This window comes from Phalaenopsis equestris, unplaced genomic scaffold (genome assembly GCF_001263595.1).
Source record: "Phalaenopsis equestris unplaced genomic scaffold, ASM126359v1 Scaffold000608, whole genome shotgun sequence".
In the NCBI taxonomy this organism is placed as follows: domain Eukaryota; kingdom Viridiplantae; phylum Streptophyta; class Magnoliopsida; order Asparagales; family Orchidaceae; genus Phalaenopsis; species Phalaenopsis equestris.
Genome location: NW_018165048.1, coordinates 380,473 through 397,739, shown reverse-complemented (window position 1 = coordinate 397,739; position 17,267 = coordinate 380,473). Strand labels below are relative to the sequence as shown.

General features: G+C 34.3%; 1 protein-coding gene across 4 annotated transcripts in view; it reads left to right on the top strand.

Annotated features, from left to right (window-relative positions):
* The first annotated feature begins 3,091 nt into the window (after positions 1–3,091).
* The window catches only part of LOC110029857 (protein DGS1, mitochondrial), a 142,380-nt gene continuing 128,204 nt past the window's right edge, over positions 3,092–17,267 (top strand). For all 4 annotated transcript variants that reach the window (XR_002294585.1, XM_020732325.1, XM_020732326.1 and 1 more), the window contains exons 1-5: positions 3,092–3,371; positions 8,881–8,995; positions 9,124–9,327; positions 9,409–9,549; positions 9,690–9,857. Coding sequence is in view for 3 of the 4 variants with exons in the window: in XM_020732325.1 (XP_020587984.1) it covers positions 3,139–3,371; positions 8,881–8,995; positions 9,124–9,327; positions 9,409–9,549; positions 9,690–9,857 (861 nt within the window). In the remaining variant the exon portion in view is untranslated. The remainder of the gene's footprint in view (positions 3,372–8,880; positions 8,996–9,123; positions 9,328–9,408; positions 9,550–9,689; positions 9,858–17,267) is intronic.

Below are 17,267 nucleotides of genomic sequence, written 5' to 3'. Positions count from 1 at the left end.
TTCTATACGAACTGGATCTTGTAGTAACTTGACACAATTGATATATAATTTCTTGTCCGTGGTAACCTCAGCATGTATATTTTAGATTTGAAGGCACCCCTCGAAGGATATTTCCTGTGAAGCAGAAAGCTTAACTATGCAGGATTCAACTAGTTTTTCGATTGTGCTCCTGACGAATGCAACTCCTTTCTTCCTTTTCTCCACCCTAGGCTATTTTGGAATGGATGAGGACTCCACATCCCTTTGGATTTCGCAGGGCACTTCTATTGAGTCGCTTAAATGATTGGTTCCTAGGACATTTGTTGTACCAATGAAGTCAGGCTCAAATGGGGTAAAAGCATGAGCTCTCGTTGCAACAACCCCCTTGAACATGTCATCCAACTTCTCTTCCATTATTGGATCAATGCCATTAAATTTGAAGTTCTTAGCTGCTGACATAACTTGCACGACATAACAATTTGAACTAGTTAAACCCTTTTAATATAACTAAAAATGAATAAGGAAAGTGATCAAAGGTATGCCGTTACCTCTAGTTTCTCAGCCCACCAATTATCACGAGCATCTATTGTCTGTTTCATTAGATCCCAGCCAAAACTTGTAGTTATCCTCTTAAGTTCTTTCCAGATCTTCTAGTCCTTCTTTAATTGATCCCACTTGTTCTTCAATTTCATCCTATTATAGTCCCTTTCTATCAATTCGTTGAATTTTACCATAACATTTTGCCAACCTTCTTTGTTAAAATATGTGGTCGGTCTATTTCCCAGCTTGACCTTCCTAAGCCAGATATCACAGAAAATATTGATGGCATCCCTGTCTCACATGGCTGATGATCCAACCTCTTTGCTTTTATTCATTGCTCAACTTACTAGTACGAGGGAAATTGAAAATGAAAACATTAAATAACATTAGCAACAAAATTTAACCAAATAAAAAATCAACTCACAAACAAAATATAATGTTTATATGTGAAGAGTAGTACTTGCGTACAACATTTTCTTGTCCTTTCGTTCAACTTCGACCCAAATTTGAATATAAAATATTAGCAATTGTGAAAATCCAATACAACTTAATATATTATGTAAAGAATTCGTTGTTTAATAATTGAAGGAAATGACATTAAAAAAATTAGTTTTTTAATCCATCTCTTAACATCTAAAAGCAATTGACATTCAAAAAATATTAGTTTCTTCGTTCAATGATGTTTATAAAAGAAAGTGTATGACTTTTTGCTATTAATTAAACCTTGATTTATATCGTACTACTGGCTATAATTTCTCACCTTGCACCATGAGGGTTTTTTTTATCTCAATTATGATCGGAGTCCATTCCCCATGGTCGATGGATCTTTGATGTCCTGTGCCTTCTTGTGAGATGTTACACTAATTTAATTGGGTTTCCGAGTTACAAATTGAGCCTTGGCCTTAACATTACTAACGAGAGACAAGAAAGCTGTAGAGCTTCTTTACAGGATAAATTAATAATACTTTGGTCAGAGACCTGAACAACAATGACAATTGATACCTCCGAAAAATAGTGGCACAAACTACAAAACTATTCCATTAAGTATAAGATATAATACTTTGAAGCTTAATCCAAAATGTTGAATTCATTATGTACATGTATTATAATTTCTAAAAGAAACTTTTTAGTCCACTTCGTCAATGGGGAGGATGAAGTTACTCGAGAAACAATACTAAAAATAATTTTTTCCTTCACTTTCTCAGATTTACACCACAAGTTTTGTACGAAGCCAGTCTACAGAAAAAGCCAAAAGAGAAATAAATTTGCCCCAAGAGTGGAGCTTCGAAGGATTACTGGCCTCCTGGGATTAACGCTGGAAGAAGCAAGGGAGAGAGGAGCTGAATGCCGAACCCTGAGATTAACGCCGGAAGAAGCAGGGAGCGAGATGCCGAACCCTGAGATTAACACCGGAAGAAGCATAGAGAGAAATGCCAAACCCTGGGATTAGCGCCGAAAGAAACAGGGAGAGAGGAGTTGAAGGTACGAGAGAACGGAAGGTGAGAGTAGAAAGGAAGCGGAAGCGAGAGCAGCTAGGGATCGCGAGCTAGGCAGAGAGCGGGGTAATAAAATTTCAGGCGCGCGAAGGGCAGCGAAAGTAATTCATGAATAAACATGCTAAGGAAACGCCACTCGCAGATTGTGGCAAAATTCAAAACAATGTTTAAGAAAAAGTTGTTCAAACGTGCAAAACAAATACTACATCGGCGTTTTGAAAACACCGCTGTAGTTTTAAGCTGTCCCAAACGGATCCTTTGTCTCGTTCCTTCTCTCTCTCTGCCTCTCTCTCTCTATCTTCTTAAGCTCTACTGCTTGAGTGAGGTTCGCAGAACAATCTCAAATTCAACATATACGATATAGTTATAGTATTGTTATTGTGACAACTACTATTTTCAAGATTCCAGTATATAATGTTATAGTTGTCGGGATGCTTTTTGTTATATCTATATAATTTTTGTTCAAAGAACATTCAAATAAGATTTAAATACAATTTTAGTAAAATTAAAGTGATCTCAACTTTACTAAATATGTCTTTTATCATATTTTAACTGATTTCATTCGGTTGGGCTTAAAATAAATGGTTGGAGGTCAAAAAATGGTAAAAAAATTTGCGTGCGATAGACGTACGTAGCGCTGCGTGCGATATTGGGGTTATACCGAGGGTACAAAGGGTTACGTCCTCGGTATAACCCCTTGTAACCTCCCTGTAACCTTCTGTAACTTACTTGTACATGTATAACAGAAACGCGAAACTTATTTTAGGGTACAGGTAGGTTACATAAAGTTATAGGGAGGTTACAAGGAGTTATACCGCGGATGTAACCCCCTTGTACCCTCAGTATAATCCAATATCGCACGTAGCGCTGTGTACGTCTATCGCACGCAAATTTTTTCCCAAAAAAATGAGAATATTTTTATACAGTGCCAGTTTCCTCTCATCGGTCGTGTAAAGTCAAAATTTATTTTGATTTTTATCAAATAGATATCATAAAAGGTAATTGATCCGACCAACTTCTAAGGATTTAAGCACGGTAATCCCCGCTATAAATTCCTAGTTTATTCTTAGCATTTTATACTTTTGCTTGCCTCACCAGTCGGCTCATCAGGCAGACGCCACCCATGGCGTCCTCAGAGTCAGAGAACCCCAACACCGAGGCGAGCAACGCGAAGGCCCTCATTTTTTCCTACTCCAATCGGACGTGGAGGGCCTTCCTTAGCCTTTTTCCTTCTCCTGATTCGAGTTTTCTCGCAAAAATCTCAAAATATTACCTACAAAGCCCCAGCGTCGGTTTTGGAAGGCGGCGATCTGGTCTTCCTCTCCTGCTTCATACCAGCACAATCTACTCTTCTCCGTGAGTTTTCGCCTTCATCTCCGCGAGTTTTCGCCCTTGTTTCCGCAGGTTTTCTGACATGTTATTCTTGTTGTCGCATTTGATTTAAGCTTGCACAAGGGGTTAACAAAGTGATTAGTGAAGATAGAATTTCCTGAACTCAAATTATTCAAAAAATTGTGTCAGGAGTGCAAAGTTAACGCTGTTAGTGTTGCTTCATTTTGCATGTTGCTATTAGGACATGGACATTACAATGCTTTATTCTACTAGTTTATATAGCCTGAAATTAATGAATTTGTAAACATTGTCATATGGGCGGAAAATATTTGCGTACATAAGACCTACGCAGCGCTGTGTACGTTGGGGGTTATTCAGGGGTACAGGGGGGCTATATCCGGGTTATACCCGCCTGTAACCTCCGTGTAACTCCCTTGTAACACGGGGGTTACAGAGGGGTATAATTCCGATATAACCCCCTTGTACCCCCTGAATAACTCCTGGACGTACGCAGCGCTGCGTACGTCTTATGTATGCAAATATTTTCCCATATGGACACTTTACATTTGTAACAAAAAGGAAAAGATAATGTGCGCGCGTGCGTGCGGAGCTTTAATAGCTCAAGGCGCAAAGCAAAATACACATGAAAATTAAGTCAAATTAACTAGTAGGATTCATGCTCCACAAGGATCCCTAATAGAAAATGAGGAGACCACCAAAAGAACACCATAAGATTTGACATATGTCATATATGCAAAGCACAAAAAAGTATTGGTTGGTTAGTTCAATGGAAGGGGGGAAAAAACAATGTAGAGATAAAAGAGAAAGAGTTCTGGAAAAGATTTTTTGGCAGCAAAGACAATCGGAAGAAATTATTGGCATCGAAAGGCTGCTCAGATTAGTAAATCCTTATCAACACAATCTAATAACCTAAAATCACCCAGGCCAAAGTGATCATAATCTAGAAGTATTTTACCGACACAAAAAATGGTAGGGTATGATATCTGTAGAAAGAATCTAAATTTAGCATAGTAATAAAGACAATAGAACATCACCCTTCCAAAAATTAAATTCATTGCACTGCAATTTAACCTTTATTTAATCCAAGCTAAGGAAAAGATAGCCACTCTATTAAATATTAATGAGATAACAGATAATTTAATTCACTATATAATCATTGTTATTGGTCCATTAAAGTAACCCAAGCACAAAACGGAGAATACAAAACCACTTACTACCGATTAGAAGAAAAGGGGAACTTCATTAGGGCCAGTCATGCCAAATATAAGTAAATCATTGAGAACAAGTGGTGCAAATACTTAAAAATCAATGATAAATCAAACAGCTTTAGATGATACATGTTGTAGCTAGCCTCTTGCTAGAAAAGTAATTGAAACATAAATACCACCAACACCCAATGCTGGATAAGTCAGTGTCAGTGATACCTTCCCATCAATCTAGCCAATGGAAGCAAGAATATCAAGATCACCTCCAACATGAATTAATAAAAGAAATTACTATGTAGGTGGTAGCAACCCACTCTATAAATAAGAAAAGCATAAAGAATGAATTTGGAATTAAACATGACTAACATTTAAATCATAATATCCATCCATATAACCTTCATGTAGGGTATCATTATTTATCCTCGACAAACAAAGGATATAACCATTTGATAAAGACATGGGGAATGGGAAAGATGACAAAAGCCATTACAAATAGCTCCAATGAAAAGAGGAATGAACATTTGGACACCCATGCAATCAAATAAGAACTAATGAACGACACAGATTGAACAAACAATCAACAATCACAACTCATTTACTTCCTGAAAGAAGAAATATCAATAAATAAGAAGCCAAACCAGAATCAATGTTTCGCTTCAGGATCTGTGACACCCCCTACCCTTTTTCTTATTTTGGATTCCTAAAAATAACTGTTCCTATTTGAGCCACTCCCACTTGCTTTTCCAAGTTCTACTGCAAAAACCTAAACTTTAAATTCTTGAAGACTAGTACCTCTGATCATCATCGAGAGTTTTCTCAAGTGTCTCATTTTTCTTCTTTTGGACTCCTGAAAATAACTGTTCCTATTTGAGCCACTCCCACTTATTTTTTTACGTCCTACCGTGAAAACCTAAACTTTAAATTTTTGAAGACCAGTACATCTGATCATTATCGAGAGTTTTCTCAAGTGACCCCCGTTATTTGGGATGTAATTAACTATAGAAGCTTCCCCCTATAGGGAACTTGGAACCCAGATAAAATAAATCCTACTTAATCTTTATATTAGGTAGGATAACTTGTCGGTCACACATAAAAAGTTAGCAGACCAAACAGATGTCACAAATAATCTTAGTTTGCAGGATTGTGTTCATCGTCGAGGTATACACTCATCTTTCGGGAAGGTATAATATTCGCGGTATCGGACACGTTTATGCAAACCATTAGACTAATGAAATTCATTTGGTCTTATTTTTAGAAAATTAAAACATACTACTTTCAAAACCCAAACTATATACCTCTTATATTAAATTAAATTTCAAAATTATTTTCAATTTTAAAAAATCAAAAGGTTGACCGACACATCCCTACACTGCGGTCTTAATCACGGTGGTGTTTATCCGGGAAGTGGTCTGTTTGCAAGTGTGTTGGAATCGATTGCATCAGATATAAACAAAATGTTCCTCAACCACTTCTGGAAGGAGCTATTCATGTTGCAAGGGACAGTCCATAAATGAAGCACCGCATATCATCCCAGACTGATGGACAGACGGAGGTGTTAAATAGAAGTGTGGAGACATATTTGCATTGTTTTGTATCTGATACACCGAAGCTATGAGCTAAGTGGATTGCATGAGCCAAATATTAGTATAATACTTTGTACCACACCGCAACACACACCACCCTTTTCAAGATATTGTATGGGTGGGATCCTCCTTATTTAATACATTATGGGCATAGTACTACACTGATGTTCAACGTCTATCAGTACATGGAGGGGGACATGATACTAGCATAGATCAAGGGACATTTACTGAGAGCTCAATAAATCATGAGGAGGAAAGCAAATGAACACAAGAGAGGTGCAATTTGAACTTGGAGATATGATCTATTTGAACTTGAGACCCTACCGATAAAAGACATTGGCCAGGAGGAGCATGAAACTTTCACCAAGTTATTTTTGTCCTTATGAGGTGATGTTACACATCGGGACAGTGACCTACTATTTGACGTCACCACCATCATCTGCACTACACCCGGTCTTTCATGTATTACAGCTGAGACGTGTGATTGAAAATCATACACCTTCATCTACATTAACGCTGACATTGACGAATGTTTTGGAGGTGATTCTGGAGCCCCTAGAAATCTAAGTAGTGCACCGAGAAGTATGGGGAGCAAATGAGGTCTTAGTTATGTGGAAAGGATTGCTAGACTATGAAGCAACGTGGGAGCCTTACGAGGTGATCCACAAGCAATTTCCTTTCTTCCACCTTGAGGACAAGGTTATTCTTTGGGAGGAGAGTATTGCTACGCCACGGGCAGGACCAGTCTGGGAGGGACCGGTCAAATGCCTACCATTTGGTTCGCCCCCTCCACAAACGGGCTGGTCCTCTTCGTAGGAAGCAACCGAGCAACCACATGCCGCGACAGATGAAGGAAAGGAGCATGTGGGGCCCGCTAGGACTATAATCACATACTCAAGGAAGAGAAATTGAGGGGAGTTTGGGAGAAAGTTTAGAAGAAAAGTTTTCAAATGCTATATGAGGATTCTATTAGGAGGGAACTTAGGTTTTGTTTTTTTTTGATGCATGTTTTTGTTTGACTGCTATTTTCTTTCCTATTGTGGTGTTCCTAGCAATGTATAGGGTGTGGGAGAGACTTTCTGCCTTTCGAAAGTAGATCATCCTTGTATCTTGCTTGTTTCTTTGATTTTTGTAATTGCAGCCCTTCTTTGCATTTCTTCCACCTATCTATTGCCGTTTTGTCGTGGTTTATTCGCTGATCTTGGTCTCTAAGCATATCATATTACTTATATTGAAGCCATTAAAAATATGTATATTAGAGTTGTTACTTGTGTTTGAACACAAGGATGATTTCCAAGTATTTTCTTATTAGGGATTGACTTTAAGACTCATTTTGTTTTAGTTATGGATATTATTTCTGGATATTTATAGGAGGATGTACCTTGGTGTATGCTTTTCACTAATGATATCCTTCTTGTGGATAAGACTAGAGAGAGTTCAAGAAAAACTTAAATTATGGAGGTCAACTTTAGAGTCCCAGGACTTCCATTTGAGTAGATCTAAAACTGCATACATGAAATGTAATTTTAGTAGTAGTAGATCTAGTGGTGGGATTATAATAATGGATGATCAATTCATTGAAAGGAGTGAACGTTTTAGATATCTCGTGTCTATTGTTCAAAGTGATGGAGATATAGATCGATATGCTATTTGTAGAATTCAAGCTGGATGGTTGTAGTGGAGGAATGGATCGGGCTTACTGTGTGATAGAAAAGTAGGGCTTAGACTTAAAGGAAAATTTACAAGATGGTGGTGATACTCGCAATGCTTTATGACGCATAATGTTGGCATGTAAAAGAGAAGCATAAAATTAAGTTAATTATTGATGAGATGAGAATGCTTAGTGGATGAGTGACTTTACACATTAGAGACAATGTGAAACGAATATAATCGTGAAGGGGTTGGAGTAGCTCCAATGGAAGTCAAGATTAGATAGAGTTACCTTGGATGGTTTGGTCATATTAAACGTCGACCATCCAATGACCCAACTAGAAGAGTAGATGTTTTAGATTTAACATATGTTAAGAAAGGCTAAGGTAGACCTAATAATAGTTGGGCATGTTATATAAAAAAATGATGTTAATTTATTATAATTAAATGAAAATATGACACTCAATAAGACACAATGGAGAAAAATGATTCATGTAGCCGACCCCACTTATTAGTGGGATGAAGGCTTCTTGTTTTTGTTCCAGCCAGGAAACTTTATAAAACTTTGGTTTTAGTTACATCAGAAAGATGATTGCAGGGAGGAAACTAGAGTTTAATGGTACACGATAAGGGAGCTTTTTGTTGCGTTTTAATATGTTTTCATTAATAGTAATTTTGGCAATTTTGCTTAGAGGGAAACCATCAGCTCAGTAGCTTGGGCATTTTCCAAGTAAATTTATCGGCCAGAAACCACCCCATTGAGATACAATTATTTATCCTTATGTTTTATGTTTCCTTATTTCAATACTTTTTAATTGATACTGTTTGGTCCAAATGAGGAAATGCATGTACTCAAGGTTTCTGTGTCAAAGTACATCTTGGTTTATCCTCAATTATCTGGATGATGAGCATATTCCGATTCCAATTGAAGCTTCAAAATTATCGGAGACAACTGCACCCATGCTATGTTCAAACTGTTCTTGTTGTTATTCCCATGTTTTGTTTAGCATGAATTGGTATGTCATGTTTGTTATTGTGTTAAATTAATAATTCATGTTAAATCCAATATTTCAGCGTTGCTGCTGAAGCATCCAGAATATTCGTCATATTGGAAGATATAAGGGAGCATACTTTGTCAAATTTACACAGAATACATAAAAGTTTGGCTTTCTGGCAAGCTCGGGCTGTGGTTATTTCTGATTTTGCTTGATCATATTTATTAGCTCTACTTTTTATAAGTTGATCATAGCATGACGGTATGGCTATTTTGTGCCAAACCTATAGTTTCATATTTTTAATTTTTATACCTTTATCCAGGAAACAGACTATCAAAAGGTGTGGTTCATGGTTTTTAACAGAGGACCACGAGCCTTTATGTATGAATCTTTTCAGATAATAAGAAGGCTTGCCACAGATGGACATCCATTTCAGTCTATCGCTTACTCTGCCGCTGATATAATTTCTCTTAAAATCACTATTTTAACAACGCTACAACGGTGCTTGGCTACATTCCTCGCGCAGGTTTGCATAATTTTGAAACATTGGCCTGCTTAACCTGTTCACATTCTATTGAGATGGGAAAGCTTCTTTTTATTTTCTCAGGTTTATTTAGAGGTCAACAAATTCAGTGAATTGTTAACTGCGGATCAAGAAAAGTCATTACTGTCATTATTGGTGGACATTGATAACCTTTTCTGCAAGTTGGAAGTATCCATAAGTCATCCATGTGAAATATACAATGAGGTATCTTCACTGTAGGAATTATGAGTCCTTTGACTTCTTTTGTAGACTTATGGTGCAAAGCCTTGATATGCCGCCTGATAGTTGTACATGTTTTACTACCAGTATTCAATGCTAATTTATTGGGTTCTCAAAAATTTCAGAACAACGATTCACTTTCCATGGAAAGTGGCAACTCTTGTGAACTTCATTTTGAGAAACTTCCAAACATGGAAGATGAACAAACACAATGGACCGATACTGAAATAAGGGATTCCACAAGTTTGATTCGTCGAAATCTTCAGCGACTAGACTCCTATCTATCATTCATGGTATAATTTTTGTCCTTCATTTTGTACTTGTAGCTATTGTGGTAGTTTGAGTTAGAAACCGATCAATAATCACTTTATGTTTTGAACTGGATAAGTTGCTTTCCATTTCGCTAAATTCATTGAGTTTTTGTCAACATTGCCCTTGGGGAACAAATCAAGAAGTATTATGGGGAACAAATCAGGAAGTACTATGGATATATTATTCAAGCAGACAGCGAGAAATGTGGAGAAGATTAGGATAAAAGAGATCAGGCCTTTAGCTAGAAGGAATGCTAACAAATTGATCTCTATTCTCTTGGAATATCAGTTATGTAAAAGCCAATTTTTTTTTTCTTGCTACACGATTCTTTCCTTTCCTACTGTTTTCCCAATTCAAGCTTGTGATTTCCTTCAATTTTCTTTCGATTTGCTCTTGCTGCATTCCTACAAGAATTGAGCGTGGGTTAGGACATTGAACAACAACCTCCCTCCTCCCTCCTCTCGGTACTGCCCAAAATCATTGCCCTTTTGTCCTATCCCTTGAGATACAATCGCGATTAGAGTATGCGGGGAAGGCAATAGGCGGATCGCGTCATACCTTCCTCCCCATTCCGTACGCTCCTACCCAAAACCATCGAGGAAGGTAACCCTTGTCTTCTCTTGCTACCCTCGTTGCTCTTGCACACTTCGGCTCCTCTAAATCCCGTAACCCGTCTCCCAACAGAGATTTAAGGCAAAGAAAGAAAAACAAGATTTAAGAATTAAAAAGATGTTCTTTTTGTTAATTAATTGTACCTAATAAAAGAATTAATTTTTTCCTCCTTATCAAACTAAAAAAAGAGAATATTATTATTTTAAGTATGTTAGTAGGTCAACGTTCATAAATTCTTTCTTTTAAAAATATTATAATAATTATAATAATAAATTAAGAACAATAATAATGGTGTTAATAATCATATTAATGAACGTGGTTTAGATTATATCCAAGTAATAACTGCATAATTAATCTTACCTTCTAATTGATGTAGGATAGATAGTCAAACCATCGAGTTTGTAGAAGTATTATATTTGCCGACTCGAGGTAAATAATCGCTCTTTATTATGAGATAAACGTACCCTTCCTAGTTAGGGGCGTTATCCTTGCTAATTGTATTAGATTCCTAACTAATTATAAGTTTGTCATTCTCACCCTTTTAAATTTCGTTCATATAATTACAACAGCTTCTATTTTTGCTCATGATGACTGTGTAATTAAATTTGTTTATTTTTGCTTAGTCTTGTATTTAATTGTTCGTATTTAAGCTTTTAATAGCTAGTATTTCTTTAATAGTCTGATATGACAAATCTTATCAATTAAGTTTTCATAATTGTTTATAAATACCGGTGAACATTTTATAGTTATGTTCTCATGTTGATTATGATCATGAAATATAACTAATATTATAATATTATTATGATAGTATTAAACCCTTTTATTGTAGCTAGCCGGACTGATAGGTGCTTCAGAGAAATCAGTTGATTTCCATGAGCTTGGTGCTTATCTTTTCTTGTTTCAGGGTATTGTAGTAGACCGACTAGATATAAATATAATTATATGTATATATGTATATATTGAAATTTTATATTATCAACTAGTGTGAAATGATTGATTATTCATATCTGTACCAAAACACCTGATATTGTAGCATGTAAATATCTACAAAAAAGTGCATGTGTTCAAGTAACTCTTATTCATGATCATAAACATATGACGGTCCTTGCAAATTCTTTTTTGCACGTAATAAATCATTCATACTTATTAGTCATACTACATGCCCTATTTTCGTTACCATTTATGCTTTAATAAGTAGTATTTAATTACTGAGTTTGATTTTCTTACCCATCTGTTGATATTTTTATATAACAGGTTTGAACACTTTCCAGATTTAGATTTACTTTTGGTATTTTTCAGTTTTGTATGAATTATTGTATTTTCTTTCTGATTGGGTAGTTATCTCTTTATTTTTATTCTAGTTTTTTTTTTCAGTTGTCTCATTTTCGTTTAGTTGTATCAGTCGTATCCTTATTTTTGGAATAAAAAATTGAATTTTTTCTATTTTTTTCTATTATTACTTGTAAATTCTTTTCCATTTAAGAATACAAAGCATGTTCAATTTTTTTCATCATGCCCTGTGTTGCCGGAGTGTACTGCCTTCCGGACCCAGGGTGTGACAAGTTGATTGAACTTTGCCAACATTTATGATTCTTAAAACCCGTCTTAAGGAAACACTTTTCAAGGTCTTATTTTGTCAAGATTTCTATTTAACATATCTAATCTCTAAAATGTACTTTGTCACATAAATTGTCACCCTAATATTGCCAATACATGAGTGGATCATATTGATTTGGATGAGACATCTGAGGAAAATTTCAATTCATTTTAGTTGGCACCATAAAAAACCTAACATTCTATATACTAGCCGCCTGCTAATGGCCAATATCTATTTTTAAAATTTTTTATAATCCCTTTTCAATTTTTCATAGGGCTACTAATAATTGCTATAGAGTAATAATGCAAATTAAGGAAATTATTCTTCTAATAACATGATTGTACTATTTACTTCTAAAGAATTTTTTGCTATGTTTATTATCGAATGACAGTATACATCAACAACAATAAGCCTTTATCCCACTGAGTGGGGTCGGCTACATGAATCCTTTTTCTTCATTACGTCTTATTGAGTGTCATATTTTCATTTACTGATAATAGATTAAGATCATTTTTTATGCAACTTGCCCAAGTCTCTTTAGGCCTACATCTACCTTTCTTAACATAAGTAAAGTCTAAAACATCTACTCTCCTAACAGGATTATTCAGATGGTCGGCGTTTAATGTGACCAAACCATCTGAGACGACTCTCTCTAACATTGTTCTCCACTGAAGCTACACTAACCCTATCTCGAATATATTTATTTTGTATTTTGTCTCTAAATGTCAAACCACTCATCCACTTCAGCATTCTCATCTCAGCAACCCTTAACTTTGTTTTATGCTTCTCTTTTAAAGGCCAAAAGTTTGCACTGTAGAGCAGGTTTCACCATCATCTTATAAAACTTTCATTTCAGTCTAAGCGGTACTTTTCTATCACACAATAAGCCCGATGCATTCCTCCACTTCAACCAACCAATTTGAATTCTACTAATAACATTCCAATTTATATCACCATCACTTTGAACAATTGACCCAAGTTATCTAAAACGATCACAGCTTTTAATAATTTAATCACCCATAGTTACAGCTCTGTCACTAGAGTTACTACTACTACTAAAATTCCATTCAATTTATTCAATTTTAGATATACTCATACGAAGGTCTTTAGACTCCAATGTAGACCTCCATAATTCATGTATTTCTTGAACTCTTTATTTAGTCTTATCCACAAGAAGGTTATCATCAGCAAAAAGCATTCACCGAGGTACATCCTCTTATAAATGTCCAATAAGAGCATCCATATTTAAAACAAAAAAGATATGGGCTAAAAGCCGATCCCTGTTGTAATCCGACTAAAAACAGAAAATGCTTGGTCAATCCTCCTTCTACTCTAACACAAGTAACAACTCTAGTATACACATTTTTGATGACCGAGAATATGTCGTATCAACACTTTTCTTCTTTAGAACTCTCTAAAGTACTTCTCTTGGAACCTTATCGTAAGTTTTTTCTAAATCAATAAAAATCAAATGATGTAGGTTTATCTTATTCTTTTTGCACTTCTCCATCAAACCTCTCAATAAATGTATAACTTCCAAAGTAGACCTGCTCGACATAAATCCAAACTGATTATGAGAAATTTTTGCATCACATCTTAACCTATGGTCAATTACCTTCTCCCATAATTTTAAACTATGATAGATCAATTTAATTCTTCTATAATTTGCACACTCTTGTGCATCTACTTTATTCTTAAAAATGGAGACCAAAATACTCGTCCTCCACTCTTTAGACAACTTTTTAATTCTAAAAATAATATTAAAGAGTTTAGTATGTCAAGAAATTCTCAAATCATCTAAATATTTCCACACTTCAATTAGGATATCATCATGTCCTATTGATTTTTCATTCTTGATTTTTTTAAAGCCTTGTCAATTTTTTTTACCAATGCAATGGTAAAAATAAAATATTTTATTATTATTAATGATATTAAGATCACTAAAGTTGATTATATTTTTATAAATTTCATTGAAAAGTTTATCAAAATAGCTCACCCACTTATTTTGAATACCTTCCTCTATTTTTTTATTTTCATCTTTAATACACTTTACTTGAATTAAATCTTTACTTTTCTTTTCTCTTTGTTTGATTAGTTATGCATATATATTTCATCATATTTAGTATTTAATTTATTATAAAGATCACTAAAAACAGAATTTTTAGGGTCACTTTTACATTTAAATCAATTTTTATAACACTTATTTTATTTTATTTTTTGTTGCATATTATTATTTCACCACCAACTATTTTTATTCATAAAAAAACTTTTCTATTTGATTCTCTAAGTACATCTTTTGCCACTTGTTTAATAGTGTTTGTTAATTTATCCCACATAGAATTCACTTCTTCATGGACATCCTAAATATTAAAATCTTGAAATTTACTCATAAAATTGATTTTATTTATCTTTTAGGTGCCCCCATCTAATTCTATAATAATATTTTATTGTATTTTTTTATTTTACAACTCTTCATCTAAAAAGTCAGACCTAATAATAGATGTTGATTATTTAAATTTTTACTTGGATTTACCGCATAATCTTTACACTCTAGACGAACATTTTTTTTTCAAAAGAAAATAATCAATTTTTGTTTTACCCGATCCATTCTTACAAGTAATAATATGATATTTTTTTTTGTAAATAATGTATTTACGATAACAAAATCATACTCTAAAACAAAATCTACAATGATTCTACATTCTTCATTAATCATTCCAAAACTGTAACCATCATGAATATTTCTAAAATCTTTCATCACTCTGCCAACATGTCCATTTAAATCTCCTCAAATAAAAATTCTTTATTCAAGAGGTATCATTAATATTAATTCTTCTACGTCATTCCAAAGTTTTTCTTTTGAACCTATATTTAAATCTAATTGATGAGCATAAACACTTATAAGATTAAAAGTCTTACTTTCAATAACAAACTTTAGAGCTGTATTTCTATCTCCAATTCTATTAATTTTTACAACGTTATCTTTCAAACTCTTATCCATAATTACACATACACCATTTTTAGTGCGACTCCTACATGAATACCCAAATTTAAAACCTAAGCTATCAATCTCCTTATTCTTTTCTCCAACCCATTTAGTTTCTTGAATACATAATACATTTATCTTCTTATGAACCAAAATATCAACTAATTCCATTAACTTATGTGCGAGAGTACCTATATTCAAAGATCCTATCCTAATATTAGTTTCATAGACTAACTTATTTACCCTCATCCTTCTGTAATGTGAGAACCCTTGCTTATTTGTCACTTCATCCGGGCGGGATGCCCTAGCATTTACACAAGGATTTAAAGGATTCTTGTCATGATTTTTCGACAAATTTTATGTTGGCTGTTGACTACCTAAATTAACCATCCATTATTCGCATACAGTGACAGTGTTAATTATCTTGACCAAACTAAAATACCAACTTCTAATTAATAACCAGCAGTAGATTAGTCTCTACTCTAGTTCAGATCCTTCTCTAAAATCAAATAGATACATAAATACAAAATAATGAGTAATAAGCCTGATGGTTTTTACAATATTTCCACCAAATCCAATTCATGGAAAGAGTCATATGCATACTTTAGTTTATAATTGTAAAACATGACAAAAGTGTATGTGCTTAATATTAATTGTAGATAAGTTAGATATGTCGAATCACATCAATGCACACATGACATCAATATCAATTTGGGATACTAGTATGTTAGTAAATATACATAACATGCGTGCACCTAGAATTCTTTTATAAAACTAAGTGAACAGTTCATCATAAATAGTTGCCATGCATCAATATAACAAGTAACCTTTCCATGTTAACTTCAAAAATATAATAATTCATTGTGCGATTTTCACATACTAAGCACAATTATTACGTATTCACGTTCACAGATATCATACTATTAAGAATAATATCACTGTTTATAATTGTGGCAAACGCCATATTTTTTCTCCGGCCACAAGAACATGATTTGCTTTCCATTTTCCACACGAGTTTTCTAATATAACTTTTCGGCACATTTCAAGGCGCAAGCCTTTATTCTAATCTCTTATTTTCATAGGTCAAACACATGCATGTCAGATCACTCTCCTACATCAGTAGGGATCTACTTTGCACTAGCACTTAGCTAGCTCTCTGGCATAGGTAAAGGGCACATTTTTTACGTGCACTAATGCGAATGCATGAATTAACTTATCCCATTTTATGAATGTTGATATAAACTTATTATGTGCTTCCTGAAATTGCATACTTAATATTCATGGCTTGAGCTTATTACTTGCTCTCCTGCCAAAATATGTTAAACCGGCCCATGCCTAAAAGACTGGATGCCGTGCGGAATGCTAAAATGCAAACTGAAAGAGCAAGGATGCATGAAAAATATGAAATTCTACCTATACATTATGACGGAAAAATTTCAAACGCTCTATTTTTCTTGGAACAAATTAGTACTGTATGCAGATGATGCAATTAGTGATTTATGCCATGTTTTGAGATATATTAGTATTGGAATTTTGTCGAATCTAGCTACTAAATGCGAAACTATTGTAGCTAAGTAAATGGTGAAGATTTTATCAAAATTTTATATCTAAGTAAATGGTTAAAATTTTATCAAAATTTTATGAAGATTATGGTAAGATAGATTTCACCATTTTTATGGTCACCCTTTTTACGAAATCATCAAAATATGTGCTAAAATTAAATATCCATGTTGCTTCATTTAAAATTCACTCTCAAACAATAAGCAGAGACTAATAAAATAATGCAAGCATTTTTAAGAGTATTGATTAGGCGGGGAAGCAATGAATGACAATGGTGATAAGATATCCCCAATAGAACATAAAAGAAATCAATCTAAACAGGCCTAGATGTTTTTATTAGTGTGGTTAATTTTCAACATTATATGTGCAACATTTCTTTAACCTTATTGAATAGAAGTGTCATAGAGAATTCATGTTAAGATTACTTAACCATTCAAAATGAACAGTATAGAGTTTAAAAATGCTTAATTGATGAAAATATGATTCTAATTTCTATCTAAGAATGTTGTGCCATCACCACAATCGCCTTTAGCTCCCTTTGGCTATTCATTTTGAGCTCATGTTAAATTGATAATTTCGCATATGTTGGTTTTAGGGATGGTTATATTTGTGAGTAATGCACTCGAAGTAGGTCAG